At 39.1% G+C, this 20,138-nt stretch overlaps 1 protein-coding gene across 8 annotated transcripts in view; it reads left to right on the top strand.

The window, feature by feature from the left end:
* LOC149168311 (protein EMSY-LIKE 1-like) overlaps positions 1–20,138 on the top strand; it is a 293,681-nt gene that overhangs the window by 171,283 nt on the left and 102,260 nt on the right. For 7 of the 8 annotated variants that reach the window (XM_089428252.1, XM_089428251.1, XM_089428255.1 and 4 more), the window contains 2 exons: positions 14,138–14,197; positions 14,293–14,502. In XM_089428252.1, coding sequence (XP_089284378.1) covers positions 14,138–14,197; positions 14,293–14,502 — 270 coding nt within the window. The remainder of the gene's footprint in view (positions 1–14,137; positions 14,198–14,292; positions 14,503–20,138) is intronic. The other variant, XM_089428256.1, reaches the window with a different exon arrangement.

Genomic DNA, 20,138 nt, shown 5'->3' with positions numbered 1-20,138 from the left:
TAAATGCCCTTTCCCATAACCATACATTTAACAAGCTGAAAAAATAAATATTGTTGAAAACACAAATTCTGGAAATTTTACAGGTGCTGGAAATTGCAGAAATAAAAATCAGCAGTAATAAACAGCCATTAAAACACATGTAAACACTGAGATTTTTGGTCAACTTGACCCTGGAAAAACTCCCTACAACTCTTGGGGAAAACCAGTTTGAGAGCTCTTCTTTATTTCTGAAAATTGCCTTTTTACAGTGAGAAATATTCAACAAAAAATCATCAAACAAATTTACAACTTATCTCTTTTCCCATGCCTCACAGCAAACTAGAAATTACAACAAACATGACAGTAATAAACGCTGTACGGCCTCCTTGATTTTCGTGCCCACTTTCAGCATTAAATGTTGCTGTACGACCAACATTAAATGCGTTGTATGGACTGCAATAAATGCGCTGTACGACCCTCGTTTTGCGTGCAGAAAAATCAGCAAACTGCTCCTCGATTTTTGTGCAAACCACTCCTCGAAAATCGTGCCAAAATCTGCCTTTCACTGTGTGCTGAATCAGCTGTACAAATCTGCTCAACTGCTGCCTTGGAATGTGTGCCAAGCTGCTGTCTCCTTCTCCTCCCTACTCAGAAATCTTTCTTGCTCTCTTTCTCCCAATCTGCTCATGAAAGAATGAATGACCTTTTCCTCCTTTAATCTAACCCCAAGTGACTTTTGGGTGATCCAAGTGACTTTTGGCTGAAATAGATTGAGATCTAAGGCTGAGATTAAATGCTCATTTAAATCTCACTTTTTATTTTTTTAATTAACCCCACTTTAATAAAGACCCACTTTGTCATTTATTTCCAAAGTCACTTTTCCTTTCTAATTTTTCATTGACTTTATAAAAGTCACTTTAAAATTAGACTTAGTAACTTTATCACTTAAAGTCACTTTTAAATTAGATTTAACTTTATAAAAGAAAATTACAAAGTCACTTTAAGAGAAAAAATTAAATTCTTTTGGACACTTTTCCCTAGGCCAAAGATCAAAGCCTAAGGGAACCACCTGTCCTCCGGTACCAAATTTCAACACTCCCTCTTACCGAGGAAGGTGTTCCTCACCACACCCATCTTGTCTTTGAAGTAGACATGCTTGCCCCGTGGTAAGGCTTTGGTAAGAAGATCTGCAACTTGCTCATCAGTGGAAATATACTCAAGCTTCACAGCTCCCTTCTGAACATAGTCTCTGATGAAATGATATCTGATCCTGATATGCTTTGACCTGTCATGAAATACTGGATTCTCCGTGAGTTTAATGCAACTCTGATTATCACAGTAAATCATTGAAGGTCTCAACGACTGACCAAATAAGCCAAACAACATCTTGCGAAGCGAGATAGCCTCACAAATAGCTAGACTGGCTGCCATATACTCTGCTTCCGCTGAACTCAGTGCTATTGACTGCTGCTTCCGGGTGAACCATGACACTACTGCTGAACCCAACCCAAAACAACACCCTGAAGTGCTCTTCCTATCAGAAGCACAACCTGCCCAATCAGAATCAGTGTATCCTGCCAATCTCACTCCATCTCCCTGCCTGTAGTTTAGACCATAATCCACTGTCCCCTGCAAGTACCGCAAAATGCATTTTGCAGCCACCCAGTGAACCTTCCTAGGCTCACACATAAACTGACTCATCGTGTTGACTGCAAAATAGATATCTGGTCTAGTGTTGACCAAATACATCAAGGAACCAATCAGCTGCCTGTACAATGTGGGATCCACCAACTCGAAATCCGAAGCATGAAGCTTCTTCTAGTTGGTGATCATCGGTGTCGACATGGGTCTACAATCCTCCATGTGGAATCTGCTAAGGATGTCCACAATATACTTCCCCTGCCGCAGGAAGAAATGCCCCTCCTCCTGCCACACCTCCAAGCCCAAAAAGTAATGCATCAAGCCGATGTCCTTCATCTCAAACTCCGTCGCAAGATCTCTCTTGCAGTGCTCTATGAGTCTCTCTGCACCTGTAATGACCAAGTCATCCACATACAACACCAGAATGAGAGGTTCCTCACCAATCACAATAAAGTAAAGGTTCGGATCTGCCTCACTCTTTGTGAAACCCATCCCTTGCAAATATGTATCTATCCTGGAGTACCAAGCTCTGGGAGCTTGCTTCAGGCCATAAAGGGCCTTCTTTAGTCTGCACACATGGGACTCCTTCCCATGCACCTCAAAGCCCTGTGGCTGCTCAATGTACACCTCCTCCTGTATGAAGCCATTGAGAAATGCGGTCTTCACATCCATCTGGTGGATCTTCCAACCCATCTCTGCTGTTATCGATATAATGGAGCGGATTGAAGTATATCAAGCCACGGGAGCGAAGGTCTCCTCATAATCAACTCCCTCTACCTGGGAGAACCCTCTAGCCACAAACCTTGCTTTGAATTTCTCAATGCTGCCATCTGCAGCATGCTTTACCTTGTAAAGCCATCTGGAAGTAACCACGGATTTGCCCTCAGGCCTCGGCACCACCTCCCAAACATCATTCTTCATGATAGAAGAATACTCCTCCTACATGGCCTCTCTCCAGACCTGCTGGCTAACTGCCTCCTCATAGCTAGAAGGCTCAGAGTCAAGGATGCTGGTAACCATCGCCATATAGCTACAAAACCTCTTAGGTGGTCTACTCTCTCTGACCGGCCTCTTCGGCTCAGCAACAGATGAGGCATCTCTCAAGGTGTCCTGAAGCCACTTGGGCTTCCTCTTCCCTGAGCGCACTTCTCCCACCGGAGAATGAAACTCCTCCTCATCATCATCAGGAGCCTGAACTCCTGACTGTCTGTCTGCTGTCCTCCTGCTTGCACCTGAACCTGTAGAAGCTGAGGTACCGTGTGAACTGTTCATCAATGGACTCCCTAGTGAACTGCTCTGCATGCCGCCCGGAGCACCACCCCTCTGGCTTGGCGAGCCACTGCTCACTGACGGACCTGACATCCTCATAGATGTACTTCCGGATCCTCCTGATCCCTGCCCACTGGATCTTGCGACTGACTCAACTGCTGCTGAGGGTCTGGCTAATTCAGATACTCAACTCCTGTGACCTCTTAAAGGCCCTGTCCTCCTCGAACTTCACATCCCGTCTGACAACAACTCTCCTCTGTTCAGGAATGTAAATCCGAAAGGCCTTTGAGGTCTCATTGTAGCCCACAAAGATACCCTTCTCTGCGGTGGGCTCTAGTTTGGTCCTCTTCTCCTTGGGTATATAGGAGTATGTAATGCATCCAAAGATATGAAGATGACCAATATCAGGCTTCTTCCCAGAGAAAGCCTCCTCCGGAGTCATGTGCCCCAAGGCACGATGCGGACTCCTGTTCTGCAAGTAAATAGCTGTGTTGCAGGCCTCTGCCCACAAGAACAATGGCAACCCCTGATCATGTAACATGGCTTTGGCAGCCCCTATGATGGATCTGTTCTTCCTCTCTGCAACCCCTTTCTGCTGGGGGTTGTAAGGAACAGTGAACTCCCTCCTAATGCCTGCCTCTGCACAATAGTCAACAAACTCTCTAAGGGTGTACTCTCCTCCATTGTCCGACCTCAGGGACTTGATCTTTCGACCTGTCTGTGTCTCCACAAGAGCTCTGAACTCTTGAAACCGCTTGAAGACCTCACTCTTGGCCTTCAAAAAATAAATCCATGTCCTCCTGGAGTGATCATCAATGAATAAAAAATAGTACTCATATCCGCTCAAGGAAACATGAGACATCCGACCGCTCACATCGGAATGAATCAAATCAAGTATCCCAGTCGCTCTGCTGTCACTGCTGGGAAAAGGGGATTTGGCAAACTTGCCCGTCACATAACTTCTGCAAGTATCAAAGTGATCAGTACTGAAATCTGGCACACCTATAGTGATCTCCCGCAATGTCCTCAAGGCTCCATGATACATATGTCCCATCCTGCGGTGCCAAATCTCACACAGCTCAGAATTGCTAGCTTTTCTATCGGTACTACTGCTCAATGCCAAAAGGGGCTGGAATGAAAACTTGTACACCTTTGCATGGCGTACACCTATCACTCTAGCTGAATCAGCTGGAGTGCCCCTGGGATACATGAACACCTGTCCTCCCCTGAACAGTACCTCATATCCTCTGTCCTCCAAAGCTGAGACGGATATGAGGTTCTTCCTCATCCTTGGCACATAAAGAACATCTGACACTTTCAAGGGAGGTTTGGACTCCCTTTGAAATGTCAGTGTCCCCACCCCGACTGCTCTAACAACTCTGTCATCACCGAGTACTACCTCTATATCAGTGCCACTCTCTGAAAGCTCTGAGAAGTACTCACGGACTCCTGTCATATGACGTGAAGCCCCACTGCCCACATACCAGATACCTGAAGATGCTCCGCTAATCGAGGGAAAAGCATGCTCCCTCTGAACCTATGTGGCAGGTGATCTTGCACTAGAGGACTCACACGTAGTGAACGCAAACTCCCGGTCAAAACGACCTGCAAAGTCCTCAATCTCTGCTGAAGCTGCCACGTCCTGGTTCTTCCCCTTCTTCTTCTTCTTCTCCGGACACACAACTGCATAGTGTCCCATCTTTTGATAATTCCAACACTTCACCTTGGAATATTCCTTCTGTGTGTTCCCTTGTTTACCTTTACCTTTGCCTTTGCCCCCACCACTGCTTGTGGAAGCCTGCTTCTTCCATTTGCCTTTCTTACCTCCTGCCACCAGTGCTACATCCTCATCCTGCTCAACTGGCTTGGCTGCCCCAAGCTGACCTTTCCTGATCTCTGTTTGAATGCAATCATTCCAAAACCTCTCCCATGTGGGAAGGGTCTCACGTGCACAAACCCCATCAGCAAAGTTCAACCATGAACGGGGGAGGCCATTCACTGCAATCCGCACCAACTCAGTGGGTGGAATGGCCTCTTCAATCGCTGCCAACTCATCTCTCACATTAGTAATCTTTGTGAGATATCCAGCTGCACTATCATTACCCATTTTAATGTTCTTCAGCTTCTCCTTTAGGACCATCTTTCGGTTCTCATTGGTACTCTGGTAGAGATTGGACAATGCTGTCCATATCTCATGGGCATTGCTCTTTCCTCTCACATGAGGAATGCAATGGTCTTTGATTCCGTCTAGAATCAGCCTCTTACCCTTGTTGTTCTTTTTATTATAAGCTGTCAACTGAGTAGCATCAGTAGGCACAACAATAGGGTTCTGTGGTATGCACCATGATATCCCAGACATCTGCCTCCTCAAAGATACTCTGCATTCTCTCCTTCCAAACGCTGTAATTTGTATGCCCATCCAGCCTATCCTCCACCCTCAATCCCAATGACATCTTGCTATCTTAAAATTTAAAAATAGCACTGCTATAGAAAGATAAAACTGCTATTTATGAAAAAATCAGCTTGCTGGAATTTTCTGAGTGAAAAATCAGCAGCTGTAATTTTTTCCTTTTGCTGTCCCAAACTGTCCTTCAGCACTCAAGCTCCGATACCATGTAGAAATTTCTGTTTTCCCACCCCGGTTTTCAGTTTCTCCTTATTTCTCCCATGTAGTTAAATGCCCTTTCTCATAACCATACATTTAACAAGCTGAAAAAATAAATATTGCTGAAAACACAAATTCTGGAAATTTTACAGAATGCTGGAAATTGCAGAAATAAAAATCAGCAGTAATAAACAGCCATTAAAACACATTTAAACACTGAGATTTTTGGTCAATTTGACCTTGGAAAAACCCCCTACAACTCTTGGGGAAAACCAGTTTGAGAGCTCTTATTTATTTCTAAAAATTCCCTTTTTACAGTGAGAAATATTCAGCAAAAAATCAGCAAGCAAATTTACAACTTATCTCTTTTCCCATGCCTCACAGCAAACTAGAAATTACAACAAACAAGACAGCAATAAATGCTCTACGGCCTCCTCGATTTTCGTGCCCACTTTCGGCATTAAATGCTACTGTACGACCAACATTATATGCGCTGTACGGACTGCAATAAATGCGATGTACGTCCCTCGTTTTGCGTGCAGAAAAATCAGCAAATTGCTCCTCGATTTTTGTGCAAACCACTCCTCGAAAATCGTGCCAAAATCTGCCTTTCACTGTGTGCTGAATCAGCAGTACAAATCTGCTCAACTACTGCCTTGGAATGTGTGCCAAGCTGCTGTCTCCTGCTCCTCTCTGCTCAAAAATTTCTCTTGTTCTCTTGCTCTCCTTCTCCCAATCTGTTCATGAAAGAATGAATGACCTTTTTTTCCTTTAATCTAACCCCAAGTGACTTTTGGGTGATCCATAAATCCAATGGCTGAAATAGATTGAGATCTAAGGCTGAGATTAAATGCTCATTTAAATCTCACTTTTTATTTTTTTAATTAACCCCACTTTAATAAAGACCCACTTAGTCATTTATTTCTAAAGTCACTTTTCCTTTCTAATTTTTCATTGACTTTATAAAAGTCACTTTAAAATTAGACTTAGTAACTTTATCACTTAAAGTCACTTTTAAATTAGATTTAACTTTATAAAAGAAAATTACAAAGTCACTTTAGGAGAAAAAATTAAATTCTTTTGGACACTTTTCCCTAGGCCAAAGATCAAAGCCTAAGGGAACCACTTGTCCTCCGGTACCAAATTTCAACATCGGAGAAAATATTCTGGGTAAATCACCGGATGAACGATCCCATAGCAACAATGCAGCTTCTGCTGCTCTGTGTCACTCTGATAGGGACTGCGTCACCCTATCCAGCTCTCTAGCTCCAATCTATCCCACGAAAATCTCCTAGCCCTGCCTCTAGGGCCTGCGTCAGCCTACTTGGCCCAGCCTCAGGGCTTTGCGTCAGCCTCTAGAGCCTCCGCGTCTCACACATTGCCCCTCTCTGGCTCTGCGCAACTCCTGGCTAGCTCTGCGAGGCCTCTGGATGCCTTTGTGTGGCTTCTAGATGGATTCGCGTCAACATCTCCAGACTTCTGCGCTGATCCTCCCGATGCTAACTCTGCCTCTCTGCTATGTATTCACTGCCCCTCAGCTGCAACTCTGATCACTTCACTCAATTTCCTCAGCAAACCCTGCCCCAGAAAATCGAGTTCTTGATCTTTCTTGGTGTGTTCTCCAACTGACCCTCAAGCCTGCTCTTATACTTTTCTCGTTGGTCCATCGACGACCGAGATTAAATCTCTAATCAATGGCTAAGATTAGATTTGGTTTGATCCATGACTTTTGGACCATTCTGACCCAGTTTTATATTTATTCACATTAATATTTTACTTTTCCTAAGTTTAGACTTAGGAACTCCATTAAAAATATTAATTATTTTAATATCTCCCAAAGTAGTTAGATTCTGCCCAAACCATTTATGGGTATTGGAAATCTCATGTGCTTTAGCGCCTCCACCAATTTTCAAGGCTAGAGCACATCCGATGCTACCCCAAATCAACATGGTACTTATCAATTGAAGATCTAGAAGAAGAATTTTGATTGGGTTTTCCTCTCAAGAGGTGAGAGGTTTTGGCCATGGCTGAGAAGCTACACATTGTGTCACTTGTCTTTTATTGTGCATATTGGTAATTGTCTTGATGAAGAGAAGACATTAATAAGCTAACAAAGAAAATATTACAAGCTAAGAAGTAAAAGTATCACAAGCCCTAGATTTCTTAACATGGTATCAGGGCTTAGGTGTTGAAGACAAGAAGGGATAGTCAAAGCAAGTGGACACATGAGTATCAAACTTCAAAGAAGGATCAAAGCAAGTTAAAGAACACGAAGCAAGAGATCTAGATCTTCATTAGACCGAAACCCTGGATTGAAGAATGCTCCAAGCAAGAATCTTGAAATTATCTTCAAGAAGGAAGCAGGAAGAAAGACCGAAACCTTAGAAGCACTTCAGAGATCATCATCAAAGGAGTGGAAGCTTTTCAAGAAAGAAGGAAGACTAGAACATTCAAGAAGGATCGTGAATCAAGTTCTCTCTCATCAATCACTCAAGAAGCAAATTCTTTATCAACATCGATATTAAAAAGGAAGTGAGCATCAATCACTCAAGTAAATCTATTACTATATCTGATAGTATCGAAATGTCTTTTTGCAAGGAAAGCAATAAATTGGTTGGGGCTGTAAATTACCTTGCATGGAAGAAAATGACAGACCTGAATCTTATTGAGAATGAGGTCATGGATCACATCAAGGGATCGGTAACCCAACCTCCAAAGGAAGATACTCAAGCACATGCTAGATACATGAAGGGAGAAGTGAGAGCCCAAAGGATTCTTATAGAATCTATAAAAGTCTCTCTAATTCCATATGTATCAAAGTTGGAGACCGCAAAAGCTATATATGACAAATTGGTAGAGTTGTTTTCCATAAGTACTGCAGGAGAAGTAATCTCATTAAGGCAAGAACTCTACAAACTGAAGATATCCAAGGAAGATGGAATAGCGTCATACTTCATGAGGATATCAGAAATTCGAGATCATCTACAATAACTATGAGAAGTCATGCCTTATAGAGAGATGACCACAGTGGTACTGAATGCACTACTGGAAGATTGGGGTAACTTCACTTCAAGTTTATATGGGAAGAAAGAGACTACTCCATTTCAAGATCTATGGTCACTCTGTAAGATCGAAGAAATCAGACTGAAGGCAAAGATTGATGTTGGACCAAATGAGCAGAATCACACATTAGCTGCTGTGACAAGAACAAAGGGGAAATTTGGAAAGTTCAGTCCTCAAAAGAAATAGAGGAACATGGATAAAGTAAGATGCTATGGATGTCAAGAACTTGGGCGCTATAGAAGAGATTGTCCTAAACGTAGTAAGGACAATAGGAATAGGGAAGAAGCCCACATTACTGAAGAAGTGAAAGAGCCTGAGTCAAAGAAACTTAAGAATGAAGAAGTAAAAGATCTCTAATATGACTGAGATGATCTTCTTCATTAGAAGGTACCTTTCACTTGTAAATTATAGACAGGTAGCAGTGTAAATAAGGTAGGATGCATCAAATTAGAAAGTAGCATCATGATAGAAGGGATTATGATATTATTTGTTTGTCCAAAGGGCCGAATTTTACCACTCAAATCTGAGGCTGAAAATTGAAGTTCTAGGAGGCCGAATAGCCTAGTATCAAGGAGTTGAATTGCAAGTCGAGAGGTTGAGTTATGGTGGCCATTCTCTTAGTGTAGAGGATCAATCTACTAAAGATTATTCTCGCATCTTTCCTTTACACCAGGTTAACATTTAAGATGAGATTGATCTCTGGAGATTTCATCATAATAAATTGAAAATTGCATTCTTTCGAAGGGCCTAATACTTCAGCCAGGAAGGATGGAATTTTTGAAGGTTGTCATTCATTTCTTGAAGGCCGAAGTCTTGTCCAAGCCACCAGATCTGTTGGAGAAGGAGCCTTCCTTTATGTCTCTTAATTTGCAGAAGATCTTTTAGCCAAATTCATTTTATCAGTGGGCCGAATTTCTAAAGATTAATCAGTTGTATGGGGCTAGATTTTGTTCTTCATTTCTCATCATACCAGTCACTGTGGTAGGCTGAATTCATCAAGCACCAGTAGCAATCTCTGCAGGGGTCGAGTTGTCTAATTCTCAGGCAAAATTCTCTAAGGAAATTCCTATTGTTTAGGAGGACGAGCTAACCCAGTGAGGTGCTGAAGCAATATTTTCTAGGCATTGTAATATCAATAATCTAATTTATTTGCCCTCTCTTTAGTTGGAGTGAGTCTCAAGTTCAACACTGAACTTTTACTTGTAATCTAATAAAGATCATTCTCATAATGAGTTTGTTTTTTCCTCAGATATCTATTTTTGGCATTTCTCTTATTTTTCCTATGAAATGTTTGACAAAATGCTGAAGTATTTTGCTGTAGATGTTTGACAAAAGTTTGCACAGCTATTTGTAAACGGCTATTGAAGAAAAAACTTGAAAATTGTGAAGAAATTGACAAATTAGCTTGGGTGCATTACAAAGTAACATGTTGTAATCTACATATTGATGGTTGAATGTGTCTTGGTCAACTCTTAGGTCTAATATTTCTTATTTGCTAAAGCTTGTTACACCTTAGTTGTCTCATAGGGTCCACCCCTTTGGCTTCGTTAGGAGAGCCTAGAATTGAGTGATAGCTGCTCAACTCAACGCCCCCAAGGCCATGCCAAGTGGATTTAAAGATTTTATCCATGTTAGCCCAGGTGTGGATTTAGGTGGCAACAATGCACACATGTTCATGTTGATATAACCATTTAGTGGCTAAGTGACCTTACTTTTACTACATGGAGGCAGTGCTCTAGGTTTTTGGCTTGGTTTCACATTTGTATCAATGGTATTTGATGGTGGATGATGATCTTGCGTAGAGGTGCTCAGCTAGATTGGTACATATGTTGAGGCACCCTCTTATTATATTAGTATTTTATTGCTTAGATGTGGTCATCCCCATCTTTTGGGAGTTGATTGAGCTCAGATTGACCTGGTACATGAATTATTAATTTATTATATTATTTTATTAGCTGATTGGCTTGTCATCGCCTAGGAGTTTCTACATGCCATGATGGAGGTGGTTATTAGCAGACATGCTAAGGAGGCCCCCTATTAGTCTCTTTTGGCCTCACAGGTGGGAACTTTCTTCTGGTTGAAGACACTTCTTTTGGGAGTATTTTATTGATTTATTGGAGATTTCTAGGGGAGCACTCCAAGTTCGACACATTCAACTCTTATGTTTGAGGAGGATGGAGCTTTGACTCACTCTTTTACAGTACTTAGGAGGATGCACTACCTTATTTTCTCTCATGTTTGGAGATTTTTATATTGCACGACCATATCCATTTTACTAATTGTTTGACTTGTCTTATGAATTTAGTTGAGTCATAATGCTATTTTATGTTTTCCTAGAAAAGATCTAGGCTTTTCATAGAGATATTAATATTTTAGAGGAGGTTTTTTAGTTAAAAAAACTACGAGTAAGGCTCCTATTTTAATGATTGTTGAAAAATTGTGGAGACATTAGATGATTGTTTAAGATATTATTGTAGCTTGAGTATTTACTATTGTGTGCTTTGAACTAATTTGCTAAATACAAAGCTGGAATTCTGATCTCTCCATGTTTGTCAATGGGAGCATAATCTGTGTACTGTTGCTCCTAGTTTAAGTGAATCCATGAATGGTTAATTTCTTCCTGAAAAGTATGTGTTATTCTTTGGTTGAAAAATTGAATTAAAGTGAAATTTCTTGTTTAGAGTTCCCTGGAATTTACCTTCATTCTGTCGTAAACACCCTCCCCTTGGATATTTGTTTTGTGTTCCCTTATTAGGACTTTTGATCTGAATTCTGAATTAGTAAACAGTAAGTAGTAGTTTTCTGTAGCATGCGTATTTTCACTGTAATTAGCACCATTCACTGGAGAATGAAGCTCATACAAACTTGCCTCATAGACCCCTTAAACCCAATGATGTATAGGCACTAATATTGCTTTCCAACCACTTAAAAAACTTCAAAATTTATCCTTTTATTTTCTGTTTTATAAATCTGGGAATTACATTTAAATATCATAATTTAGATTTGAAATAAGTCTAAGAAAATTATCTCAAATGCATGATTTCTATTTGACTTATCTTTTTCATATAGTTCTGGAAATTCATTCAAGATTTTCAGATATAAAAAACCACTTCTAACCTAAGTCACATGACACGAGGACAAGAGACACAGATGACTCAATATGAGTATTAGACACAATGGCCCCGAAAACAGGACACGAGGGACATGTTTTATATATATATATATATATATATATATATATATAATATACTGAAATATAGTTCTTGATCCATATTAAGTTACTGATCCATATTAAGTTACCGAAACAATGAAATATAGGATTAGTTTATTAATTTACTACATCAATGATGTTCAATGGTTCATTGTTCAAAGTTCAATGTTCATTCTTGAATCTTCATGTTAAAACTTATTAACTTATTTAACAATTGTACAAGGCTACAAACACATAAGAAACTACTAACTAGAAATTTAGAAGAACTTAGATATTAAAATGATAAAATGCAGATTTTCCGTTAAGTCATCAAAATCAAAATGTATTACATAGATACTGAGGGAATGCATCTGGAAAATACAAAAGAGTAGATACAAAATAAGTAGGAATATCATAGCTCGTCACTGTCATCAATGGGACTGGGCATGACTCACTAGCCACGATTTCACGACGTATCACTCTATCAATAGTCCATGTCCTCCTCCATGTCATAATCACCATCACTGCCACTGCCATTTGACTCTACTCCATCATATATATATATATATATATATATATATATATATAATATACTGAAATATAGTTCTTGATCCATATTAAGTTACTGATCCATATTAAGTTACCGAAACAATGAAATATAGGATTAGTTTATTAATTTACTACATCAATGATGTTCAATGGTTCATTGTTCAAAGTTCAATGTTCATTCTTGAATCTTCATGTTAAAACTTATTAACTTATTTAACAATTGTACAAGGCTACAAACACATAAGAAACTACTAACTAGAAATTTAGAAGAACTTAGATATTAAAATGATAAAATGCAGATTTTCCGTTAAGTCATCAAAATCAAAATGTATTACATAGATACTGAGGGAATGCATCTGGAAAATACAAAAGAGTAGATACAAAATAAGTAGGAATATCATAGCTCGTCACTGTCATCAATGGGACTGGGCATGACTCACTAGCCACGATTTCACGACGTATCACTCTATCAATAGTCCATGTCCTCCTCCATGTCATAATCACCATCACTGCCACTGCCATTTGACTCTACTCCATCATCCTCCTCTATGCCCAATCCAAGATTTTTCATGGGACACGGGTCCTAAGAGAAACAATGCTAGGGCATGTTTTCGCCATGTCGAACATGCGTGTCTCTATTGGAGGACACGATCAAAACCGTGTTGGACACGTTTTAGGTTGTATTTCGTGTCCGGCACGTGAAATACGGGCCATGTGACCTTGGGGGACGTGTCCTGTGACTTAGCTTCTAACCTTAGTAACCATTTCACTTCTAATCTTTTGTAACCTTTCAATTAGAGAAGAGCAAACCTTGAGAATTAGGGCTTTGACACCTTGTGTAAGGGTTTGAGCAGTAAGAGGCTCTAAGTTGCTGTGTTTGCTCACTTCTATACAATTTGTCGATAAGCAATACCCAAGAATCATTTTTTGTATTTTGTCTTCAATTACAATGATTTCTTCCTTCAGGCTTGATTTTAATTGTTCCAACTTTGTCTATGGACTCTAGAGTATGTTGAAGTAAAAACACATCTATACATCCACTGATCTTGAAGATTGTTTTGGTGAACCTTATCCATTCTAATGCTCTTCAGTCTTCACCATGTAAGTGGTTTATAAAATTTTTATAAACAAAAATCATAGAAATCAATTTCATTTACTTGATATATGTATCATAAATAAACTATAAGCTTTATTTTTGATCCATGTAGGGAAATTGAATTGTCATTATCCTTCTCTTTGTTAAAAGCGTGCATGGTAGGATCAGTGTTCCAAACATCAGCAAAAAATCACGAAGAATCCTCAAAATCACGATTTTTTCCAGCTGCTGGAAAATAGCTGGGTAAAAATCACGATTTTTCCTGATTTTTCCTGATTTTTGCTGGTTTTTGTGATTTTTCCCGATTTTGAAAAAATGAATATAGCTGATTTTTGCTGATTTTTTCAACACTCGATAGGATAATGTGAAATAGTGGTAGAAAATTATTAAAATTCACTTAAAGAGTTAGCATCTGTAGAATCTTCCAATCTGATACAAACACACAATTCTATTTAATATGTGGTTATCATACCTAAATGTGTTAATCGATGCATAGCTCGAATCCAGTACTTTATTGAAACCTAGCGAACATACACTAAGATAAATATGATGTGTCCATTGTGAATGCAGTTGTTCCTACCACAGAGTTACTCAAGCTTATTTTCTTTCTTATTTTGATTTGGTCACCTTTTTTAGTTTTTAGATTTCATTATTTTGGTATTCTTCAATGTCATGAGAGACAATTAAATCTTTAATAATATCTAAGTGCAGTATAGATTTTTGATTGTAACCTGTTATTTACCAGGGGAAGCATTTTCTTTACCACGTCAGTGAGAAGCTATATGAATGGCTTGATTTGAATGAGGTACTTCCTTCAATAAGCTACAAAGTTTGGTGTATAAATCTGTAGATTTTTTACTACATTAATCTCTCTTCTTCTCAATCATTTTGTTTATCCAGATGCTTTCTGAAGATATCCGATGGCCTCAGTCAAGAGGATCTGGTCGAGGAGTTCGGGGACGGGGAACTGGTCGAGGAGGAAGAGGATCTGGTCGAGGAGGCCGAGGATTCAATCAAGGTATTGGAGAATCAAGTCGGGCAACTTCCCAAAGAGATGGTCACAATGATGGTGTAATTGAACTCTATGACATTGAGCAATTGAGTAAAATGGTATGTATCCTTCTAAGATTAAGCAACTTGAACTCTGTTACCATTTTGTTCATTCTAAGTTTTTCGGTTCTTGATTGCGTCATAGCCCTTCTCACTATTTTATTTCTAAGATTACAACCTTTTTACTTGTGAAAAGCAAATCTTGTTCTTGATACACGAAAAATCATAAAACTCATGATACTTAATCTAAGAATCTTTTGGAATAAATCAAGGGTGATTCCAAACATATATATTGGGTTTTTGGCAAAGCATCATCCTGAAATTTTTTAACAAGTTTGAGCAAATATGATATTTTGTTTGCATTTAAAACTAATAGGCTATGTCAAGATATTTAATCATGTTTAGTTTATTATATTATCAAGGAGTGATTCTTGTTAAATTTACCTATTCATGAACATTGCCAAGGGCCAAACCAAATTCATCCTTTAAGATGAAGGAAAAGAATTTTACCTAACAAAAACATAGATACAATACTAAGTTATTTTCCAAAAAATTATAAGAAGTGGATGTTTTTATTTTTTGACAAAACCCTCAAAAATTAGACTAAGTTGAAGAAACATCTTTATCTGAACAAAAAATAGACAACTCTCAAGATTATTTATGAAAATAATTCAACGTTTGGATATTATCTTCTTTGTGAAACTCCCCAGAAATAAATTGGGCATGTTCTTCACTTTTTTAATAAACTTCTATAATCAATATTCAATTATTTCTAATGAGTTTTAAAGCATCCATGGTGTTAGCACTTGAAATTTCACCTCAGGCTGAAAAGGCAAATCTCAAAGCTACATCAAACCATTCAGCCTCGTAGCTAGCCCTACGGGGCAGGGGAAGGCTCTCTTCGGTCAATCTCTGTAGAATCTTCAATGGATGAGATGACCAATACAGTGACACTGATATTAGGCTAGTAAACTGATTTAAAAAGGTTGATTTGGGGTTTTTTGGGTTTTTGGTGGCAAATTGAGGAAAGTGTCAGGCCAGGGTAACTCCTCATTGAACGAGAGAAAACACTGATTGATTTTTATTCATTAGCTAGCACTTTATTTATACAAATACAAAACGGATCAGTTCATCTTCTAGATGACTGTCCGGCTTCACCTCATCCGTTTCGGATTAGGTGTCAACATTCCCCCCCTTAATCTGAAGGGATGTTGGTGAGTCCAAGCATCATTCTGAATCTTTCAAGCTTTTCTCTTCCAAGCGCTTTGGTGAAGATGTCTGCAATTTGCTCATTTGTGGAACAATGACGGAGATGGATTGTTTTGGCCTCAACATGATGTCGGATCAGATGATATTTAGTATTGATGTGCTTAGTACGATCATGGAACTTTGGGTTCTTGGCCAACTTTATTGCAGATGTGTTATCAATCATGAGTGGAGTTGATTGTATTTGTTTTACCTGCAAATCTTCAAGAATTTTCCTGAGCCACACAATTTCTTTCGTTGCTTCAGCTGCTGCCACATATTCTGCTTCTGTTGTGGAATCTGCTGGTACTGATTGTTTGCGTGATCTCCAGGAGACAGCTCCTGATCCAAGACTCATAATATATCCTGAAGTAGATACCCCTGTTTCTTTGTCTCCATCGAAGTCTGAATCAGAGTATCCAATCAAGTTGAAGTCATCCACCTGTGTATACTTGATTCCAAGGTCTTGAGTTCCCTTCAAGTACCTTAGAACTCTTTTTGCAGCAGACCAATGTCCCTCACAAGGCTTTTGCATAAACCTGGAGAGGATTCCAACAGCAAATGAAATGTCTGGTCTGGTAGTAGTGAGGTAGATGAGACTTCCTACAAGCTGTCTATACTTTGTTGCATCCTCAAATTCTTTTCCTTCAATAGATGTGAGCTTCAAGTTTTGTTCCATTGGAGTAGAAAGGGGATTGCACTCTGTCATGCCAAATCTGTTTAACAAATCTCCAATGTATTTCTTTTGAGAAAGAAATATGGACTTTGGATGTTGGGTTACTTCAATGCCAAGATAGTAATGAACATAGCCCAAATCAGTCATTTCAAAATTTTTTCCATAATTCTTTCTTAATGGATGCAATATAGCTTTCATTGTTCCCTGTCATTAAAAGATCATCTACATATACCACAAGATATACAACTGTTTTGCCAACTTTCTTGACAAATAAAGTTGCATCATCAAGATCAAAATGTTTGAAGTTGAGTTTCAGAAGATGCTCAGTTAGTTTTTCATACCAGGCTCGTGGTGATTGTTTGAGGCCATACAAGGACTTCACAAGTTTGCATACTTTGTGTTCATGTCCTTTCACAGCAAATCCTTCAGGCTGGGACATAAAAACATTCTCTTTTAGATCTCCATTCAAGAATGCAGTTTTTACATCCATTTGATGGACTTTCCAACCGTTCTGAGCAGCTAGTGCAAAGAGTGTCCGGATGGTGGCCCATTTTGCTGTGGGAGCAAAAGTTTCCTCATAATCGACCCCTTCCTTCTGTGCAAAACCTTTTGCCACAAGCCTAGCTTTGTGCTTGTCAAGTGAGCCATCAGCTTTGTACTTGTTCTTGTAGACCCACTTGCAGCCAATTGGTTTGGTTCCAAATGGAGGATCAACCAGCTTCCAAGTGCCATTCTTTATGAGGGCATCATACTCCTTCTGCATCGCTTCTTTCCATTCATCATGAGAAGCAGCTTCTTTGAAGGAAGTTGGTTCAAAATCTGTAGACAAGTTCAATTCACAATCATAAGTAACATCCATATCAACAGGTGAATTAGAGTTATCTACATCACCTCCATCTTGTTGGTTTGAATTTCTGGTTCCTGTTTTTCCAATTTCATCAGGATGAACACTTTCAAGTGTCTTTGTCAGCCACTTTGGGGGACCTTTCTGAGATGGTCCAGGCTGTTCTGTTGATTGAGTTGGGTCTGAATCAAGATTGAGTCTCCCAATTCTATCAATTACATCACTTAAAGCATCATCCGTTGTTGGAGTGTCATGCAGGGGAGATTGTTCTTCAGAAGAAGATTCCACATGTTGATCTAGTATAGGAATCCCCCCTTCAAGATGTGGAATCTGATTATCAAACTCTTGAAATGATTTCGGTTTTGTGAATCTATCCAAGCGATCAAGTTGCCGCTCAACAACACTGTCAGATTTTGATGATTCAAGAAAAATGACATCTCTAGATAAAACAAACTTTTTATTTACTTCATCATAAAGGCGGTATGCTTTAGATGTGTTTGAATACCCCAGGAAGATACACTTACGACTTCTAGCACCAAGTTTGTTTCTATGTACCTTTGGTATTAAAGCATAACAGGTGGAACCAAATATCCTGAGATGTTTTACCGAAGGAACATGTCCATACCACAATTCATAAGGATTCTTGTTTCTTATAGCACTAGATGGACATCTATTCTTTATATATGCAGCACATAGAACAACATCAGCCCAAAACATTGTCTTTACATTTTTGAAGAAAAGCATGGATCGTACCATATTCAGAATTGTTCTGTTCATTCTTTCAGCTACACCATTCTGTTGAGGATTATAAGGCACAATTATTTGATGTTTAATCCCATGTTGGCGAAGATAGTGTTCAAATTCATTTGATGTATATTCTTTTCCATTATCAGTGCGAATAGACCCAATATGAGATTGTGCATCATTTTCAATCCACTTATGAAAATTCTTGAATGTTTGAAAAGCATCAGATTTGTTCTTCAATAAGTAAACCCAACACATTCTGGTGTAATCATCAATAAATGTCATGATATATTTATTTCCATTTGCAGAAGGAACAGGCATTGGACCACATAAATCTGAATGAATAAGTTCAAGCTTCCTATGTGCTCTTGAATGTGAATCATGAAAAGACTGTTTGCTATGCTTTCCTAGAATGCAAGCATCACATTGTTTATGTTTTCTAGGAATTGTAGGCAAACCAGCAACACCATTTTTCTTCAACAAGCGGAGACTATCATAGTTTAAATGTCCAAATCTAGCATGCCATAATAAACTTGATGGAAGTGCAACTTCTTCATGATGAGAAATATATGAGAAATGTTGTGCATGAGCAGAGGTTCCTTGCAGTTTAAGGAGTCTTTCTTCTTCTATACCCCTCATGACAAGTGAGTGGTCAGATGCCTTTCTTACCTCAAGCTTGCCATCAAACATGTGAATGGAGTGACCTTGCTGGCGGATGTGGACCAGGGACAACAAGTTTCTCTTCAGCTGTGGGAGATATAGAACATGATCCAGAAGAAAGTCTGGAAGACCAGGCAGTTTAAGCCTGATTGTGCCAAGCCCTGATGGCTTGATTTTTGACTGATCTGCAAAGTATACTGCTCCATCAACATTGTCAGTGAAATCTTCAAAGAAATCTTTCCTATGAGTCATATGACAGGTTGCTCCTGAATCAAGCAACCAGTCATTTTTTGAAGAAGCAAGTGAAGCATTAAACAAATCTTCATTTACTCCAATGTTACATTGTGCCTCAATATAGTGAGCGGATTCAGGTGCTTTACCTTTGTCTGTGTCATCAGTTTTACCTTTCTGCTGGTTTCTTCTCTGCTCAACCTTGTCCCATGGTAGCTTGCATGTAGAAGCATCATGTGATCCATTTCGTTTGCAGCGAATGCAATGCAGATCTGAATTTTCTGCTTGAGAATGTCTGCCCCCCCTGCCTCTGAAGTATCTTCCTCTTCCCCTTCGTCCACCTCTTCCTCTTGCAGAATCTGGAGCAGGATGCTTTTCTTTGTGAGCAAGGAAAACAGTCTCTTCAGAAGATTCAGGGACTGTTTTCTTTCCAAAGGCTTTCTCTCTTTCAGCAAACTTTTTCACAAGAGAGTCAAAGGTTATATCTTTAAGGTTTCCATTTTCTTGTAAAGACTCAAGATAATTAGAGTAGGTAGGATAGAGTGCTTTGAGAAAGGCAATAAGAGAGATATCCAGCTCACCTTAGTGGATTTTATATCATGCATTATAGACTTTATTTCAGATGCAAGAGCAAGAGGATCATTATTTTTCAGTTCAAGAGTGAAGAGTTTAATCGTGAGCTGAACAACTTCAAGTGCAGAATGTGTATCATAGAGTTCTTTCAGCTTTTGTAAAGCTTCAAAGGCAGTGGAATAACATGAAATATGACGACTTACTTCCTCATTTACAGATGCTGCGATCAATGCAAAGGCTTTGCTGTTCTTGTTTTCCCAAATGGCGAGTTCTTTGTCTGATGTGGGCTGCACAGGGTCTTTGTCTTCTTCTCCGACACACACTCCTTTCCACAGCTCATTGTAGATAAGGGTATGTTTTACCATCCGGGACCATTCAGAATAGTTCTCCTTGCCAGTGAGAACTATTCCGACCATAGAAATGATTGAATGCATTCTGAAAAAAAAAATATCTCTGCCAAAAAAAAACTTCTGTTGAGAGAAAAAAAATCCTTATATGATAGCCTTATGCATTATTTTTCTTCTAACATTTCATCAGCATATCATGAGCATTTCTTATATCACCATCACTTCCATAATATTATGTTTTAAGAAAAAAACGAGGGCGCTCAAATATATATCACTGCTCAACATATATCACTGTTCAACATATACCACTACTCAACATATATCACTGTTTTGAAAAAAGAGGGCGCTCAAATATATATCACTACTCAATCATATA

The sequence above is a fragment of the Pinus tabuliformis genome, chromosome 4_2 (assembly GCF_031772625.1).
Source record: "Pinus tabuliformis cultivar Carrire ecotype Pingquan chromosome 4_2, CPIR1, whole genome shotgun sequence".
NCBI lineage: Eukaryota > Viridiplantae > Streptophyta > Pinopsida > Pinales > Pinaceae > Pinus > Pinus tabuliformis.
Note: the sequence above shows the minus strand (reverse complement) of the source record. Positions and strands in the feature narration are given on the sequence as shown.